Raw genomic sequence first — 16,615 nt, 5'->3', positions numbered from 1 at the left:
AAAAACAGACTGGAGCTAAACCAAGTAGCAGCACTCTGCCACAGTCCTCACCATTCCCTATTGCGTGAAACAACCCACTTCATTTTTGATGCCTGTCCAGACCTTATAGGCGTCTGAGTTTGCAACCCATCATCTATGTCCTTCCTAAAGTATGGTGGCCAGAACTGGACACAGTTCTCCAGCCATTAGTGGCCTAGGGCAGGACTCTCTTCTCCCCTGTTGAAGAAGTTGTACTTCTATTGATATGCCCATACTAGCTTTTGGGAAGCTCTGTTACACTGTTCACTCATCCTTACCTTGTGGCCCGCCCCAGATCCCCGAGTCTTTTTTACATAATGCTTTCGTTAGCTCTTCAGTCCTGAGGCAGCACAGAGGAGTGAAGAGTGCAGGCTTTGCAGCCCAGTGAGACACAGGTTCAAATCCAGCTGCAGCACTTACTGGCTGAACAGAGCTCTCAACTCCCACCTTCTTTAAGGGGCGGCTGTGAAGAGTAGAGATAACGTACAGTGAAGTGTCTGACCCGGAATCACGGCTCCATAAGTGGCAGCTGTTATCATCATCACCCCGGCCACTTCTGCTTCTCCTTCTACTTCTGTCTAGGTGTCATTGTCTATCAACCCCACTCCATCCCTACTCCTCAGCGTAGCTCCTGGCCCACTCCCACTTGGGGAGAAATAAGGAGACTGCTGGGCGGAGCCTCTGAAACAGGATCTGAGCCGGACAGGGAGATGTTTACGGGGTGGGTCTCCCTACAGCTGTGCTCTGTGGCCCTCGGTAAACAGTGTCAGAGGCCTGGCCCTGAGTTATTTCTCCAAGGGTAGCGAGGAGGAGGAGGGGCTCACAAAGGGTCGCCGGGGCCAAATGCCACGCAGAGGTCGACAGCACGGGGTCAGGGAGGCCCTTGAATTTAGAGCTTTCGAGGTCACGGGGGACTTCAGGAGAGACTTAAGGAAAGCGTGGTGGGGGAAGCCTCGCTGCAGGAGGAGCTGTGGCCGGGTCACCCCAGGCCTAGGAAAACGTCAACCCACTTGTCCTGCAGAACCTCTGCATGGTTTCTTGTCAGGGGAATCTGGGAGAAAAGTCCAAGACACAGACTTCGGGCAACCTCAATCGGTTATTTGAATTTTTCTTTTTATTAGACCCTCTGCCGCATCATCACACAGGCCTTTGGGGACAACAGTATCACTAGGTCCTGATGCGAGTTTTGAGGTATCGTCACGGGTCGATTCCCATTGCCCGCCTAGGAACTTGGGAGCAAAGCGGCTGAGCGGGACGGGGCCTGTGTATGAGTGGGGCGAGGACGATCCTCCCCGCGGGCCGTCTCAGCTGCCGAGGAGCTGCCAAGGGGAAAGTCCCGAGTGTGGACGTGAGGTCAGGTGTCGTGGGGCCAGCCCCAAGTCACTGGAAAGTTCCTCGAAGTCTCTTTCGCAAATTACAGGGGAACCTCTTACCTCGAATCCTGCCTCAAACGTTCAAAATACACGTGAAACCCCCACGACGGTGCTGTTGTGCTGCCCTGTTCAGCGCTGGCATTGGAACGGCTGGGTGTTGGGGGGTTTTCAACGACTCTTCTCTGTGAAAGACATAGTATTTCAGCCATATTATGGATTAAATACTTATGCAGACTCGTCTGGGACCCTAACCACCGGTTGTAATGGAAACTGTGTTCCAGATGTGTGACAGTCAAGCTGGTGTTTAAAACACAACACATTTGAAAATCGAGGTGCCCTTTCTTGCAGTGACTAGAAACAGGGACCTTCCCAGCAATTTATATCCTTCGGTGATTTGTGTTAGGCCATTTAATTGAATAGCTTATCAGCAAGCAACTTCCTACTGAAAATTCCTTGATTATAGGACCAAATACAACCACGGTTTCTTCCCTGCATCCTCTCCGAGCGCCCCCTGTGAGGTCACCTCCGCCCATTCTAGAAATTGGTATATTGTAGCTCATTAATTCAGTCCACCACCCTCCTCTTGAAACCCGATCTCTTTAGGAGATTTGTTTCAATAATGGGAAATTCCATTATTAATGAGGTGGTTCTTCTTATCAGAGAGGCTGCCTGGCACAGTGGTGAGAGCTCGGGCTTCCAAATGTGACAGGCCTGGTTCCCTCTGCTCACCCGCTCCCCCAAGGCCAGGCCCGTGCGTCCCTCCACACGGGGCTCAAATCCTGGCCTCACTGCTGACCAACTGCATGGCCCTTGGGCCCTCACCAGCTTTCTGTTCCTCAGTTTCCTCATCTGGAAGATGGGCCACTAACTTCTCTGGTGGGGTTGCCGTGAGAGTAAACTGTGTGAGAAGGGCTGCCCAGGGACCTTGGCATGCGAGACCAACCCCTGACAGCTTAGCTATTATCATTATTGTTAGTAACCAAAAAGACTGGCCATTGATTTTCAGGTTTTGGAGAGCAGCATGGCCCACGAGAAAAGAAAAGCGAAGGAAGCCTTAGAGACAGAGAAGAGAAAAGTTCAAGATCTGGAGAACCATTTAACCCAACAGAAGGAGGTATGAGGAGCAGAGAGGGAGGATGTGGGCCACGGCAGCCAGAACGCCTTGGGAGGAGCTCCAAGGCCGGACGCAAGGCCGTGTCCCGTGCCTGATAGAGAGGATGGTGGACAGCAAGCAGAGGCCCGAGCATCACCTCCGTCACAGTGGCCAGTGTGCCATCGGTCAGCTTAGTAGCTGTATGACCGAGGGCAGAGCGCCTAACCCCGTGCCTCAGTTTCTTCATCTGTAACATGGGGATGCACCAGTCCCTGCCCCACAGGATTAAATGAGTTAATGTCTATAAAGTACTTAGAACTGCGCCCCGCACACAGAGGGCCCTCTGCAGAAGCGTTCCCTGCTCAGCTTCTGGGGAGGAGAGATGCACTCCAGGAGGACCCCAGGGTTGGAGTCTGGGTCCGTCCCTCCTAGTCATCAGAAAGTATTGCTGATGCAGCCCAGCATGGGCGCAGTAGGAAAACACTGCCTCCTGACTCCAGCCTCCTGGGTTCCTAGTCTGCCCCACAGACCCTCCCCGGGCTGATGGAAGGGCAGAGACACAAACAGTGCGGAGTCAGATGGAGTAGACAGGCACATAACGAATCCTCAGGGCGGTCGTGTCCGGCAATCGCCAGAGGTCAGTGCCTTCTGGAATGGATGAGAAGTGCACCCTCAAGGAGAGGGTGACATGGGGAGGAGCAGGGGCTTCCAGCAGCTGGGCAGAGCTGGGGGCATCCACATCCAGCCACCCCGCCAGCCTGGGGACTGGGCCCCCAGCCACGCCTGCCTGGAGCCGCCGTGAGAGGCAGGCCCCAAGGTCGAGAGGAGGGATGTTGCTTGAGTTGGCCTGGACACCCAAGTCACGCCCTGGAAGTCAAAGAAGGGCTCTCGGGAGCCTGGAGGCAGGGAGACGTTCCCTCAGCGACCCGTAATGGCATCCCCATGAGCCAGGCTCCAGGGACGGGAGCCACAGACAGACGCATGCCGGCCCTCGTGGAACTCCCAGAAACAGAGCTGGTGACTCAGTGAATTGTCTAATTCCGTTTCATGCATCTAGCCACAAATATTTACTGAGCACCTGCTGCATGCCAGGCCCTGTGGGGGGTCAGGGACCGGGGCTGTGCCCTCCAGAGCTTCCACACTGGGATAGGGGACACCCCTGTCAACATGTACACGGGAGGACTCCAGAGCCACAGGCACTGTGGGGAGGACAAAGAGCGTGGCTTAGAGATTGGCCTGCAGGCAGGGAGGGCCTCTCTGAGGAGGTGACGTTGAGTGAGACCTGGAAGGGAGACAAAGAATGAGGGGAACATCTTGGGGGAGAGAATGCCCTGGGGCAAGTGGGCCAAGTGCAAAGGATCGGACCCGAGTTAGTCAGGGGGTGGGGGCAGGGGCCTGAGGAGTGAAATAAAGCTGCAGCAAGATGGAAGCCGAATTAGGGGTCAGGGGGGAAAAGCAGGAAGGAGACAGAGTGGGCAAAGCAGGGCATGACAGGAGAGCTTAGTGGGCTGAAAGTGTCAATTCTGGTTCCAGTTCCAGCTCTGCCCTAACATGCTATGTGATCCTGGGCAAGCCCCTTGCCCTCTCTGTACCCTCCTTTGTAATATGGTCTAGTGACAGAACCACCCTAGAGGTTTGTCGTGAGAAGTCAATGCATTCATTGTGAAGCACCTGCCTGGTGAGGTCAGAGTCGTCGAAGGGTGGGGAGGATGTGTGCACAGCAGGGCGGCAGTGGGGCATGCTGCACAGTCAAGCAAAGACCTTGGCAGTGGCACTTGCCAGCCTATGCAGGTAAGTCAGGTCAGAATCCAGGTGGTGTGAGGGTACACCACACAGAGCAAGTCTTGTTAAGGGATGGGACCCAAACCGTTGGTCCACTCTGTCCCCAGAGCAACCATTTTACAGATGGATCAGGGGTAGGGGTTTGAAGCGTGGGCTCCTGCTGGGCGGTGGAGCAGACTCTGTGCCAGCCTAAGTGTGAACATATAAGCATGTCTCCTGCCTCCAGGCAGGGTGGGGTTTAAATCAGGAGGACAGGTAAGGCAAGGTCGGGTGGGAGAATGGTTAGGATGGGGCACTGTCCTCCGAGCATACACCACTGCTTCCTGGTGGTGTGACCTGGCACGTTTCTTGTCCTCTTACTGCCTCACTTACAGCCTCTGTGTCCTCACCTGCAAAGTGGGGATAACTGGGCAGCTGCTATCTGAGTCTTGCATTCAGCACACGGTGCCAGGCACTCGTGTCGCAAGCATTTAAAGCTTGGTCAGCGTCGTCATTGTTATTCTCATTTGTAATATGCCAAGCAGTGCATAATACACCCTCCTCACGGGGCGTGCAGAAGGGCGCAGGGGGCCTCTGACGACAGGCAGGACATAGCTTGGCGGGGGTGCTGGACAGTCTTAAGCAGCCTTGGCAGTGGGGACCTCCCAGCTGGTGCAGGAAGGGGAGTCAGAGCCCGGGTGTGGTGGGAGGCCCGTGTCCAGGGGCAGCATGGATGGAGGCCACGGACCCTACACCGGAGCCGCAGGGCTGCTGGGACGAGCGCCGCCGCTCCAGGGCCGCGCATCCCCAGATCTCACCCCCGCCCCCAGCATAGCATTCCCTGTAACAACTTCCTGTCATCATTCTATTTGCCAAATAATGCGTGTTCACCAAAGAAAATTTAGAAGATACAGACCAGTGAAAAGCAGAAAATATAAGTGATCATAATCCCAATTCCCCCAAAATACCCACTATTTACATATCTCTCAGTCTGTCTGTGCATGTATACATATACTTAAAATATTTTTCTTGGGAGCTTTCTGTCTGTAGGGGGAGGGGACCATGACTGCATGAGTTTCGACAGCTGCAGGTAGAGGTCTTCAGCCCCTCCTGGGGCTCCTGCAGGTGAGGCTGGGCTCTAACTCCCTCCCCATCACCGAGTCTGCGGGGTGTGCCTTCTTACTTCCAAACTCTCCTGGACATCAGTTTTTGGATCCAAGCCTTTGTAGGCTGGGCAGGGACCACCAGTGTGCTTTGAAGCCACAGGCATCGAGCCTGCGGGACAGGAGGCCTCTCCCCTCACTTTGCCTCTCCTGCCCCGCCCCCCAAGAAGCCAGGTACTTCCCAACAAGGGCTCACAGTGGTGCCAGCACCGGCCAGTTTAGTCGGTGGCTCAGTGCCAAACGCCTTGACCTGAACACTCACCAGCCTCTCACTTCCTGAACGCCAGCCCAGAAATCCTGAATGACGAATCACTCTCTCTCTGTGCACATGACTAACCGAGACGTGACTGCCAAGCTCGCGCCGTGGTGGGCTCGCCAGACTCCGGCCTCTCTCGCCAACAGGCGTCCTGTTCCTGGAGTTCTTGTCCCCTGCCCCTGACTCACTGGTTTCGACAATTACTAACCCTGGGTTCCCTTTGCAATGTCATTTCCCTTCCTTTCTCCTGCACACGCCCTCCAACCACTTGTCATTGACTTCCAGATCTCAGAGAACAGCATCGCCTATGAGAGACACAGAGCGAAGGAGGCCATAGAGAAGGAAAAGAAAAAGGTACAAGATCTGGAGAACCGCATAACCAAGCAGAAAGAGGTACGAGTCCCAGAGAGGAAAAGGCACGGAGGAGCTGGCGTGGCTAAGAGCAGGCTCTGGAGGCAGGCGGTCTGAGTTCAAATCCTACCTCTGCCACTCTCTGGCTGAGGGATGTTAGGCAAATCACTTACCATCTCTGTGCCTTGGTTCCCCCACTTATGAAATACAGAGGACTCACTGGGTTGGAGGCTTGATTGCTAACGTGCACACAACACACATAGAAAAAGACCTGGCCCTCAGTGTGTGCTGTGTGTGGGCTGCTTTTATTATTATTGTCATTACAAGCTCACAGCCAGGAAGTGGAGGGGCAGAATCTGAACCCAGGACTATCTGACCCGGGAACCCTTCGTTGTCACCCCTCCTCTCTCTGCTGTCCTGGAGCTTCGTGTGGGCTCACTGTCTAGGGTAAAAGAGGGGTGTCAGCATATGGATGCCTCAATTTCTGATCACCTTGATGTCATTTCCCCACCAGAACTTGTCATCATCACCAGCATCCCCTTGGTCATGAAACCATATTTACATTATGACTGGGAGTAGTAGGCGTGGGAGGAGCAGAACTTGTTGCACACGACCCGGGCTTGGGCGCCTCCCAGCTGCAGGACATAATTCACTCCCCCTAGGTCCCAGCACTACTGGGAACACACACGCACACGTGCACACACACACACACACACACACACACACACTCTCTGGCCAATATCTCAAAAGTCAAAGCAAGTGATCAACACACAACCAGACAACCGTGGGTTAAATTTAAATACAGATAAATATAATTTCAAAGGATTTTCAAGACCACGTGGGACTAAAAAGGTCTTTAAATCTATTCATATCAATCTTGAATCATTTTCTTCGAAGTATGGTTCACGAACATTAGCACGCCCAGAATCACTGGGGGCTTTGTTTTAAATGCCCGTTTCCTGGGCCTCCCCCCCGAGACCCTGATTCAGCGTCTGTAGTGGGGACTCAGGAATCTGCATGTTCCCAGGCAGCCCAGGTGGTCCTGGCACGCTTGGAACAGCTCTGCTTGAGGGGGACTAGGGTCCGTAAGCCACATCTGGATCACATACCAGTCCTGGGCACCCCTTAAAAAAAAGAGGCTCCTTGAGTAACTGGAGTGTGTCTGGAGAAGGCAGACCAGAGCTGGGTGAAGTAACGCAAGGCTTGTCAGCTCCGGGCTGACGCGCTTCTGGAGGGCTCGCTGTGTGCAGGCACGGCCCACAGGCCGAGAGGGCCCGGGAGGAGCAGCCTGTTTACTCGCAGCCGCATTTCCCCAAATGATTCACTGCGGATCTTCTGTCAAAGCCTTCAGTTACGGGCAGGGGAAAAGGAGAAATTAAAAATTTAAATGGATCAGAAATGAGACTAACAAAAAAAACTGTGTATCGTGAAATCAGTGAATGGGTCACAATTTTACTCTAGCCGTTAGAGGGAGAGGGAAAGCCCCGTGGGCGTACAATTCACTAGATGAAAATGGACCAGTTGCTCGTGGAAGCTGGACCATTCTTGGTCCTCAGCCCAGAGAGAGTTCCTCCTAAGAATCATCATACAGAGGACTCTGCAGTGCAACCAACAACCTTAAAACAATGGTGACGTGAGGGTTGGGTCTTATGACAACCCTCCAGGCAGGCTGGTAGCATCACACCAGACAAGGAGAAAGGGAGCTCCAAGCCCGGGACTCCCCCTTTGCCAGGAAAGACCGAGGAAGCACAAGGTCAAAGACCCGCTCAGACGGAGGGTCGCTGATGTGCATGCTGTTTCACTTGTATACACAGCAATGGAAAGATTGCATCTACACAGGCGAAAATAGGTTTTATAGAAGAGCAAGAGGAGGGAGAGGGGAGAAAAATAAGCTCAGACCCGTGGGAACAGTGAACTTTGTTCTCCTGTGTTTGAATCAGCTGCTAAGTCACTGGCAAGGAGAAAAGACTCCGGCCAGCGTGTTCTGCCCCCAGGCAGCTTCTTGGCCCATCAGAGAAACCATCTCAGCTTACTGTGCCTTCTCTGGGATAGCTGGAGTGTTTTGCTGTGAGCTGTAGGGGACAGCCTGCTCTGTGGGATGCCAACCAGCATCCCCAGTGAGCGTCTCTTAGGCAGGGTCTGCACATTGTCTGCACTGGGATTTCTCAACAGTAATGGTGATGTTCAGACCCCAAAAAAAGAATCAGACAGAGGTCAGAGGTGAACCAAAGAGAGTGAAGTGACTCCCAGGTGAGACTTGCCAAAATCACATGATGAAAATGGTTTTTGTTTTTCAAAAAAAATCAGTTTCCTTTCTCAATTATAGAAGAAGCAACTGTTTGCTCTAAAAAATTTTTTAAATACAGAAAATGACTCGGGCTGGCCTTGTGGCCGAGTGGCTAAGTTCGCACGCTCCACTTCAGTGGGCCAGGGTTTCGCCGATTCAGATCCTGGGCACAGACATGGCACCGCTCATCAAGCCATGCTGAGGCAGCATCCCACATGCCACAACCGGAAGGACCTACAACTAAAATATACAACAGTGTACCAGGGATCTTTGGGCAGAAGAAGAAGAAGAAAGAAGATTGGCAACAGATGTTAGCTCAGGTGCCAATCTTTAAAAAAAAAAGAAAATCACTTAGAAGAAAATAAACTCCCCATGATTCCACTGAGCAGTTATCGCTGGTGACATTTTGATGTGACTCCTTCCAGGCTGTCTGTATATTGATCATTATTATAGACAAATATCGATTTATTACAAAGTGAGTTACACAGTTAGATTGTGCACACTGATTTGAGTGCTGTCTCCACGTCATTGAACATTCTTCCACGACCTGCCGTTGAAGGATGACCTGGGTTTACACTGTGTTGGGTGGACCCCAATTCATTTACTCTTCCCCTACAGTCAGGCACTGGGGCTGTTTCCCACTTTTCGCTAGTGTAAAAACTGCTTGGCCTGGGGGCCGACCCCGTGGCCAAGAGGTTACAGTTCTGTGCGCTCTGCTTCAGCGGCCCCAGTTCTCCTGTTTGGATCCGTGGCGCAGACCTGCTCCACTCATCAGCCGTACTGTGCAGGCATCCCACATACACGATAGAGGAAGATTAGCCCAGATGTTAGCTCTGGGCTAATCTTCCACAAGCAAAAACAGAGGAAGATTGGCAACAGATGTTAGCTCAGAGTGAATCTTCCTCACACACACAAAAAAATGCTTGGCTGAACAACCCTGCAGAGCAGTCTTTGTGCACGTGTGTGGTTACATCCTTTTGATAAATTCCCAAAAGTGGAATTACTGGGTCACAGGGTATGAACATGTTCAGGTTCATGATACATGTTCCCAAATAACCCTCCAGAAAGGTCAGGCCGGTTTACACTGCCACCAACAGAGTCTGAGTATGCCCAGCACGACATCTCAAGAATGCATTTTAGATTAGATTAAATCACGTTCATGAAAAGGCTATGTACACTGTGATTCCAACCATACGACACTCTGGAAAAGGCAACACTGTGGAGACAGTAAAAACATCAGTGGTCGCCAGGGGCTGGGTGGTGGTGAGGGGAGGGGGTGAGGAGGAGCAACACGCAGGGTCTTTAGGGCAGTGAAATGACTCCGCGTGATACTGAGACGGCAAATCCGGGGCGTTCTACATTTGTCCACACCCACAGAATGTGCAACACCAAGACTGAACCCTAATGTCAGCTGTGGACTTCGGGGGACTATGATGTGTCAGTGTAGGTCCATGGGTTGTCACAGATGCACCATCTGGTGGGGGGTGTTGATAATGGGGAAGGCCACGCATGTGTGGGAACAGGGGGTACCTGGGAAATCTCTGTACCTTCCTCTCAATTTTGCTGTGAACCTAAAACTGCTCTTAAAAACAAAGTCAAATAAAGAAATGAAGTTCGTAAAGCGCCAAGCACAGTGCCTGTCACAAAACCCACATTCCACGTTATTTCAGGAGGGGCTCGGGGAGCGTAGAATTTTGACAGTCAAAGGTTAGAAGAATGAGCTCCAGGAGGAGGGGTGAGATGTGCAAGGATGGGGCGCCTGGAGGCCAGTCTTGCAGGGCCTGGAGGGAGGCGGGGAGGTCATCCCAGGGCCAAAGCCACGGAGGAAAGCGCAGAAATGTCCTGAAGGCAGGTCCTGTGATGAAGGGGTGAAGGAACTCACATTTATCCTGGCAAATTGATTGAGAGAGAGACATGACAGCCCTCCTCAAATGTTTAAAGGGCTGTCTCATAAAAGAGAAAGAAAACTTACTCAGTGGGCTCCAGGTGACAGAACCGAGCTCAGAGACCAGACAGACATCACAACGAGACAGATCTCAGCTGAATGTAAAAAAGAGTTCAATAATAATGGGAACCTTCCAGAGAAAGCTCTGGACTTAAAAAGGATCAACAGAAAAATAACAGGGTAGAGTTTGCCTCCTCTCTGCAAACGGGAGGGGGAGGGGGCGGTAAACATTTATTCCTGAATTTCTGGTAATTTGGTGTTTGTTGTTTGTCTAGGAAATAGATTTAAAAGAGCAGAAAGAAGACGTTTTAACTAATAAATTAAACAATGCACTGGCCGTGGTAGAAGAGACTCAGAAAACAAAGATGGCGGAAAGTCTGAAAGCAGAGAGCCTGGCCATGAAGCTGAACGAGGCCTTAGCTGAACTGGAAATGGCTAAGACAAAAGTGGTAAGTCAGCGCCTTTCGGAGGTGGGAGAGTTCTTCCGTCGAGGCAAGACGACACCGCCACCAGCAGCCGCGGCTCAGACGAGGGCCCCTCGGCCTCGGCTTTGTTGGCATCCCCGGTTGGATAACTCTTTCTTGTGGGGGACTGTCCTGTGTGTTGTAGGATGACTTAGTGTCATCCCTGGTCTCTACCCACTAGATGCCAGAAGGACCCCAAGTGTGACAATCAGAAATGTCTTCAGACTTTGCCAAATGTCCTTTGGGGGCAAAATCGCCCTCTGTTGGGAAGCATTCGTTTAACATGTAAGGCGAATAGAGGCTGTGATGCCCACTCTCCAGGGCTTTCTAAGATACTGTGATTCAGGGTCCTCACAGGATCAGGGTGAAGGACTGAGGAGCCCCAGAATTTAGTGATCGGAGACTATCCTGCAGACTTTAAGATAATGTTTTAAAATTTTAGCTCAGCACTCAAAGCCCTCCACCATCAGGTCTCAGTTTTGCACTCGTCTGTCATTCATACTTTCCACCGACAGGCCTGTGGGCAAGGAGGTAATGAGGATTAATCTGGCAGAAGTGCACAAAGTGAATTTGAGAGGGACTGGCCTTGGAGAGACCAGCTCCGAGTGTGGCGTGAGGTGGCTGTCGCTGTGGTCCAGAAGCACAAGGACCTGGACACTTGGGGCGGCAGAGGAATGGAAAGGAAGGAGTCGCTGTGGAGAGAGGTACAAGAGAAGAGGCGGGATTGATAACTGACTGAATAGACGTGAGAACCAAAGAGAGGGAGATGCTGAAGGAGACAGGCGCGCTTCAAGCCAGGGCACCCGGGGAGATGTTGGCATATGGTGGCATATTGATGGAAATGGAGGACCAGAGGGAGGACTTCCTCATGCGGGAGGGACCCTCTTCTGGAGAAGATGAAGAGCTCAGACTGAGGCGAGGGTTGGGTATCACAGTTCAAAAGTGCCCCAGACTTTTGGTGGTACAAGAGAAGTTGGAGAAGAAACAAGACAAGACATCTACATTTGAAGATAGCCTCGTGGGTGTGATGGTTGAAACAGCGGACGTGCGTGAGCTTCTCAGGCAAAGAATTTGCACATCGGGAGGCGATGGGAGGCCGGTGTCCAATGTGCCAACCATCAGCCGGAACCGGGAGCAGGAGTATGATGTCATCCAGAGAGCAAAGAAGGCACGGTCGGAGAAGCGGGAGGGGAGCTCGGATCAGGCACCGAGAGGGAAGCGCAGAGCAGAGCCTCAAAAAGAGAGGGCACTCATGGGAAAGGGTCTGGTTTGCCGTTTGGGGATCTTTGGCAATTTTTGTTTTTAAGAAATACGCATTCATTCTCTTTTTTCTTGTAAAATTGTGCATTCATTAATTCGACAAACATTTATTGAGCATTAGTGTCTAGAGGCTGTGGCAGGGATCCAGGCGCTGACACTGGGGGTATATTGGTAATAAGCAAAGATGTTTCTGCTCTCCCAGAGCTTGCATTCTAGTGCGAGTGAGAAATAAAGATAATTCAGATGGTGATAAGCACCTCAGGGAAAATAAAACACCATGATGGACTAGAAAGTGTCTCAGGCTGCTGCTTTAGACAGGCAGTCAAGAAGGGCCTCCCTGAGGAGGTGACATTGGAGCTGAGATCTGAAACACGAGAAGGAGTCAGCCATGCAAGGAGCTAGGGGAAGAGTGTACCTTGCAGAGGGAACAGCATATGCAAAGGCCCTGAGGTGGGACCGGGATCAGTGGCTATGGGTCCAAAGGGGCCGTGTTGTTACTGTTGTTATTGTCATCATATCTAGCTCCCAAGAGCACATTAATCATTTCTCCATTCTCCCAGATCATGATGGGGGAGCAGCTGCAGCTGCAACAGCAGACAGTAAAGGCGCTCCAGGAGGAACAGGAATCACAGAAACACGGATTTGAAGACGAAATCATGGAATACAAGGAGCAGATCAAACAGCACTCTGAGACGATCGTGAGCCTGGAGGAAAGACTCCAAAAAGTGACCGAACACCACAATAAAATAGAAGGAGAGATTGCAAATTTGAAGGACAACGATCCAGGTTGGTCGGAAGAGATGCAGAGGAAATCTTAGTGTTCAGGGCGGGTTCTGATTATCCTGTGGGCCCCAAAAGGCTGATGGAAAAGAAAAGGCCGAGCATCATTTAAAAGCTCATTTATTCTCTACGGGCCCCTTTTCTTCCTGTTACACAAGGTTAGGGGCCCTCAGGGCCCAGGTTAGACAGAAGTCACAGCTATGAGTCAGGACACCCATTGTGCTGAGCCAGCCAGCCAGCGAGGCACACGGGGTGCCAGGGCCGTGAGGGGGGTGGGTCACAGCAGCGTGACCAGGAATCTTCTTTTCCACATGGAAACATCCCATGCAGGCGCCTTTCAAAGGCTCCTCTCTGCCCTCAGCAATCTGCGACTTTGTCTAATGCACTTTCATAACCAGCCGGGGTTTGTCTCATAAACAACAAAAAAAAAGGCTGAAAAAAAAACCTCAGAGTGGTGAGCACTTACTTGCCCTAAATGACCAAGGTAACGCATCTTATTGCAAAGACACTGAGCTCCTGGAGGAGAGTTCTGGCAGCAGAGGCCTCCAGCCAGGGTTCCTCCCCTCGGCACTGTTGGCCTTTGGGTAAGTCTCTGCGGTGGGGCTGTCCTGGGCGCTGTAGGGTGTTGAGCAGCATCCCTGGTCTCTACCTGTAATAGATGCCAGCAGCCCCCTCTACTCCAGTGTGACAAACAAAAATGTCTCCCGACATTGCCAGCTGTCCTCTGGGGGGATGCTCCTGCCTGGTCGAGAACTGCGGTCCTAGTGTTAATTTGAGAGCTGTGGGGTTCGCCTCATGCATTCATTCCCTCAACACTCTTAATTAGGCATCTGTTATGTTCCAAGGCACTGGGATTCAGTGATGAAGACAGGCAAGGTCCCTGCAGTCAGCCAAACGACTGCCATGATGGGTGACCCAGGATAAACGGGGCACCACGGCGAGGGCGTGGAGCGGGACTCAGTTTCCCAACCTTGGTCCAGGTTGTGTGTGTCGGGGGGGGGGGGGGGCGGTTGTTTAAGCCAGGATGTGAAGGATGACTACATCCTTGCCACCCCACACTGAGATCGGTGCCTGCCATAAAGCAGAAGTTGGGTGACTAAATGAGCGAGCGAACGTGTGGCTGAGTGGGGAGGATGGAAACCAGAAGGCAGTGGGCTGAGGAGGAGGCGGGAGGTGGGGGCAGGACAAGACTCTCGTCTGAGTGGAGAGGAGGAAACAGGGCAGAAGGTGTGACCCGGTGGTTAAGGCTCCACCTCTCACCAGCTTAGCTGAGCTGTCACCCGCAGCTTCCGTCACTCCTGCACCCATTTCTTCATGCATAAATGGAATTGATGATCCCTGCCTTATAGAGTAGCTCGAAAGATTTAATGAGCTTGTGTATGGGGGTGCCGCAGGCTGTGACACAGAACACATGCTGGGTCTCATTAGGAGGAGAGGGCTGCGGGGTGTAGGGAGTGTTTATAAGTTGGGAAAGATGTAGGTGTGTTGATAAGCAATGGGGAAGGAAGGCTTCCTTTGTGTGCAGACTGTAATAACGCTCGCGTGTCCCCGATTCAGCCCAAGAGAAGGAAACACAGCAAGACCCTCCAGCAGGGCCTCCGTTGGAGAGTGGTGCCAAAGACACAGTGTGTGACCACTTGATGTAAGTACCCGAAGCGTGTGCAAGCACAGACCAAACCCGCTGCTTCTGACCGTGTGGTCAGGATCTGAAAAAAGGAGTTGGGTCTGGGGTCTTCTCGATTCCCCTAGCAAATCAGGGTGGTGTCGTAGAAAGATGTGGGTAGATCTGTGTTCAAACCCCAGCTTAACACTCTCCAGCTGTGTGGCCCTGGGCAAGTCACAGGCTTTCTGTGCCTTCGCTTCTTCATTTTTAAAATCAGGCGGTACGTGCCAGGCGCATAGAAGTTGCTCAGTAAATGCTACCTAATACTATGATGAGCTATTTTTCCTGAGTACCTGCTCCAGGCAAGCCCGTTCCTAGGCATAAGCAGACAGTGGAGATTTCAAACAGTGGAGACCCCTTATTGGAGTGGGGTCTTGGAGGGGCTTAAAAGCTAAGAGTTTGGACCAAATGACCTTGAAGAGCCCTCCCAACCCAAAAGTCCATACCTTGAGCCTCAGGCAACTGACAGTTTTCAGAGGAACAAAACCCATGGATGAGAAAGATCCAGAAAGCCACTGCCGAGCAGCATATAAGCAGGGAGGCACTAATGTGGTACAAAGAAAGGATTCAGAAAGTTTCCGAAGGCAGACAAGCCACCAGCCTGATCCGTGCTCCAAGTATCAGTTGCCAAAGTCTAATGTCACCAAGTTTTTACCCCTAAAAGGCAAAGATACCCAGCCTGCACATCCTGAAAAGTTCCAGACTGACTCCTCCTAGTAGGACTGTCTCTGAGGACAACAGTAGCCATGACTCGGAGAAGAGTCAGCACCCGTATTGCTCTTCTCTGGTCCACTTCATTAGCTCGTGCATGCCCTTGAGTGCTAAAGTTTCATCCTCAAGTTGGAAGAGTTATAGCCAAGGAGAAGGAGATTAGATGGATAGACAGACAGACACATACACACACACAGATCTTTTTTTTTTTTTTTTGACATGCAACTTGCCAGTATTTTGCTTGATTTTGTGATAAACACACACTCTACCTTCAAAAGTCTATATAAGAAGAGTGTGGATTTCAAAAGCCTGTGAACTCAAGTGACATTAATACCTTCCCAAAGACTGAGGCTCTTGACCCCCTCGGAATGTGCAAGAGCACAGGTCTTCTTCCTGCCCCCAACACACACACACATATAACACATCTTCCTCAGGGCTGAAGTGTCCCACACCCGCTCAGAAATGCACACCGTGTGCTTCCCGCTTAACCCCCATCAAGGCGCCTCTGCCTGCCGTGGTGCTGGGCCCACTTCCCCAAGAACATTCTCCGCTGTGCATAGCCAGCCTCCCTGTCCACCACCCTGAGCATCATGGTGCCCAAGATGTCCTGACCTCTGGGGGGAAGGAATTGTCCTCATCTCCCCCTCTCTGTGTCCCCCCTGATTATCTGGGCCCCAAAGCCCCTACTTCCCCAAAGGGTCCCATGAACACCGTTCGTTCACTTCTGGCCCCAGCTCTCTCCATCAGGAATTAAAAGTAGCTGGTGAGAGAACGGAAGCCTTAATCTCCTCCTCTCTCTCTTTTCTTCCTTGTCCTCAAAAATCCCTGAACCCACGAAAAAATAGTGTCGCCTCCTCTTTCCACCAGAGATCAAGGAAGAAGTGTCACCCACATGCAAGTCATATTTCAACCTCAGACCAAACCCAGCTAGGATCCTTTGTTCCATCTCGAAGTATTTCTTTTTAAGGAAGGTGCATCAAAATGAATTTTTGTTTTGAGAATTTTTAAAGAGCATCCCCATCCCGCTTGCTGGGACTGGTGTCACATGGACCATCATCGATTGGGGATCATTTTGCCTTGTTCCTGGTCCCTTCCAGGCACCACGGAGACGGAGTTGAACTGACTGCGCCTGTGTTTGTGAATTTCAGAGGGGACTTATTGACTGCTCAGAAGGAAATCCTGTCTCAGCAGGAGGTCATCGTGAAGTTACGGGAAAACCTTACGGAAGCCCACAGCCGAATGACAGATCTGAGAGGTTTGTACAACTGCCCGCGTTCCTGCCCCACTGCAAGAAAGGAAAGAAACGGGGCTTGGGTCTTAGAAAGCTTGGCATTAAAAATCCCACTTGACCTGCCTTCCTGAGCTGTAACAGGGTCAGCAAAAGCTGTATCCTAATATGGCACTGATTCCGTACCCAGGGGCCGCGGGGAACACTCTCAGAGGGCTCCGCACCTCCGTGTTTAAATGCAACTTTCTTTTCCAGGGAGAGT

At 51.8% G+C, this 16,615-nt stretch overlaps 1 protein-coding gene across 23 annotated transcripts in view; it reads left to right on the top strand.

Annotated features, from left to right (window-relative positions):
- FHAD1 (forkhead associated phosphopeptide binding domain 1) overlaps positions 1 to 16,615 on the top strand; it is a 130,630-nt gene that overhangs the window by 90,278 nt on the left and 23,737 nt on the right. For 13 of the 23 annotated variants that reach the window (XR_011433103.1, XR_011433084.1, XR_011433104.1 and 10 more), the window contains 6 exons: positions 2,398 to 2,505; positions 5,950 to 6,057; positions 10,523 to 10,696; positions 12,532 to 12,757; positions 14,309 to 14,393; positions 16,223 to 16,380. Coding sequence is in view for 17 of the 23 variants with exons in the window: in XM_023635739.2 (XP_023491507.1) it covers positions 2,398 to 2,505; positions 5,950 to 6,057; positions 10,523 to 10,696; positions 12,532 to 12,757; positions 14,309 to 14,393; positions 16,223 to 16,380 (859 nt within the window). In the remaining 6 variants the exon portion in view is untranslated. The remainder of the gene's footprint in view (positions 1 to 2,397; positions 2,506 to 5,949; positions 6,058 to 10,522; positions 10,697 to 12,531; positions 12,758 to 14,308; positions 14,394 to 16,222; positions 16,381 to 16,615) is intronic. The other 10 variants (XR_011433105.1, XR_011433090.1, XM_070252745.1 and 7 more) reach the window with 3 other exon arrangements.

Source organism: Equus caballus, chromosome 2 (assembly GCF_041296265.1).
Source record: "Equus caballus isolate H_3958 breed thoroughbred chromosome 2, TB-T2T, whole genome shotgun sequence".
NCBI classification, from domain to species: domain Eukaryota; kingdom Metazoa; phylum Chordata; class Mammalia; order Perissodactyla; family Equidae; genus Equus; species Equus caballus.
This window is presented reverse-complemented; position numbering and strand designations above follow the sequence as displayed.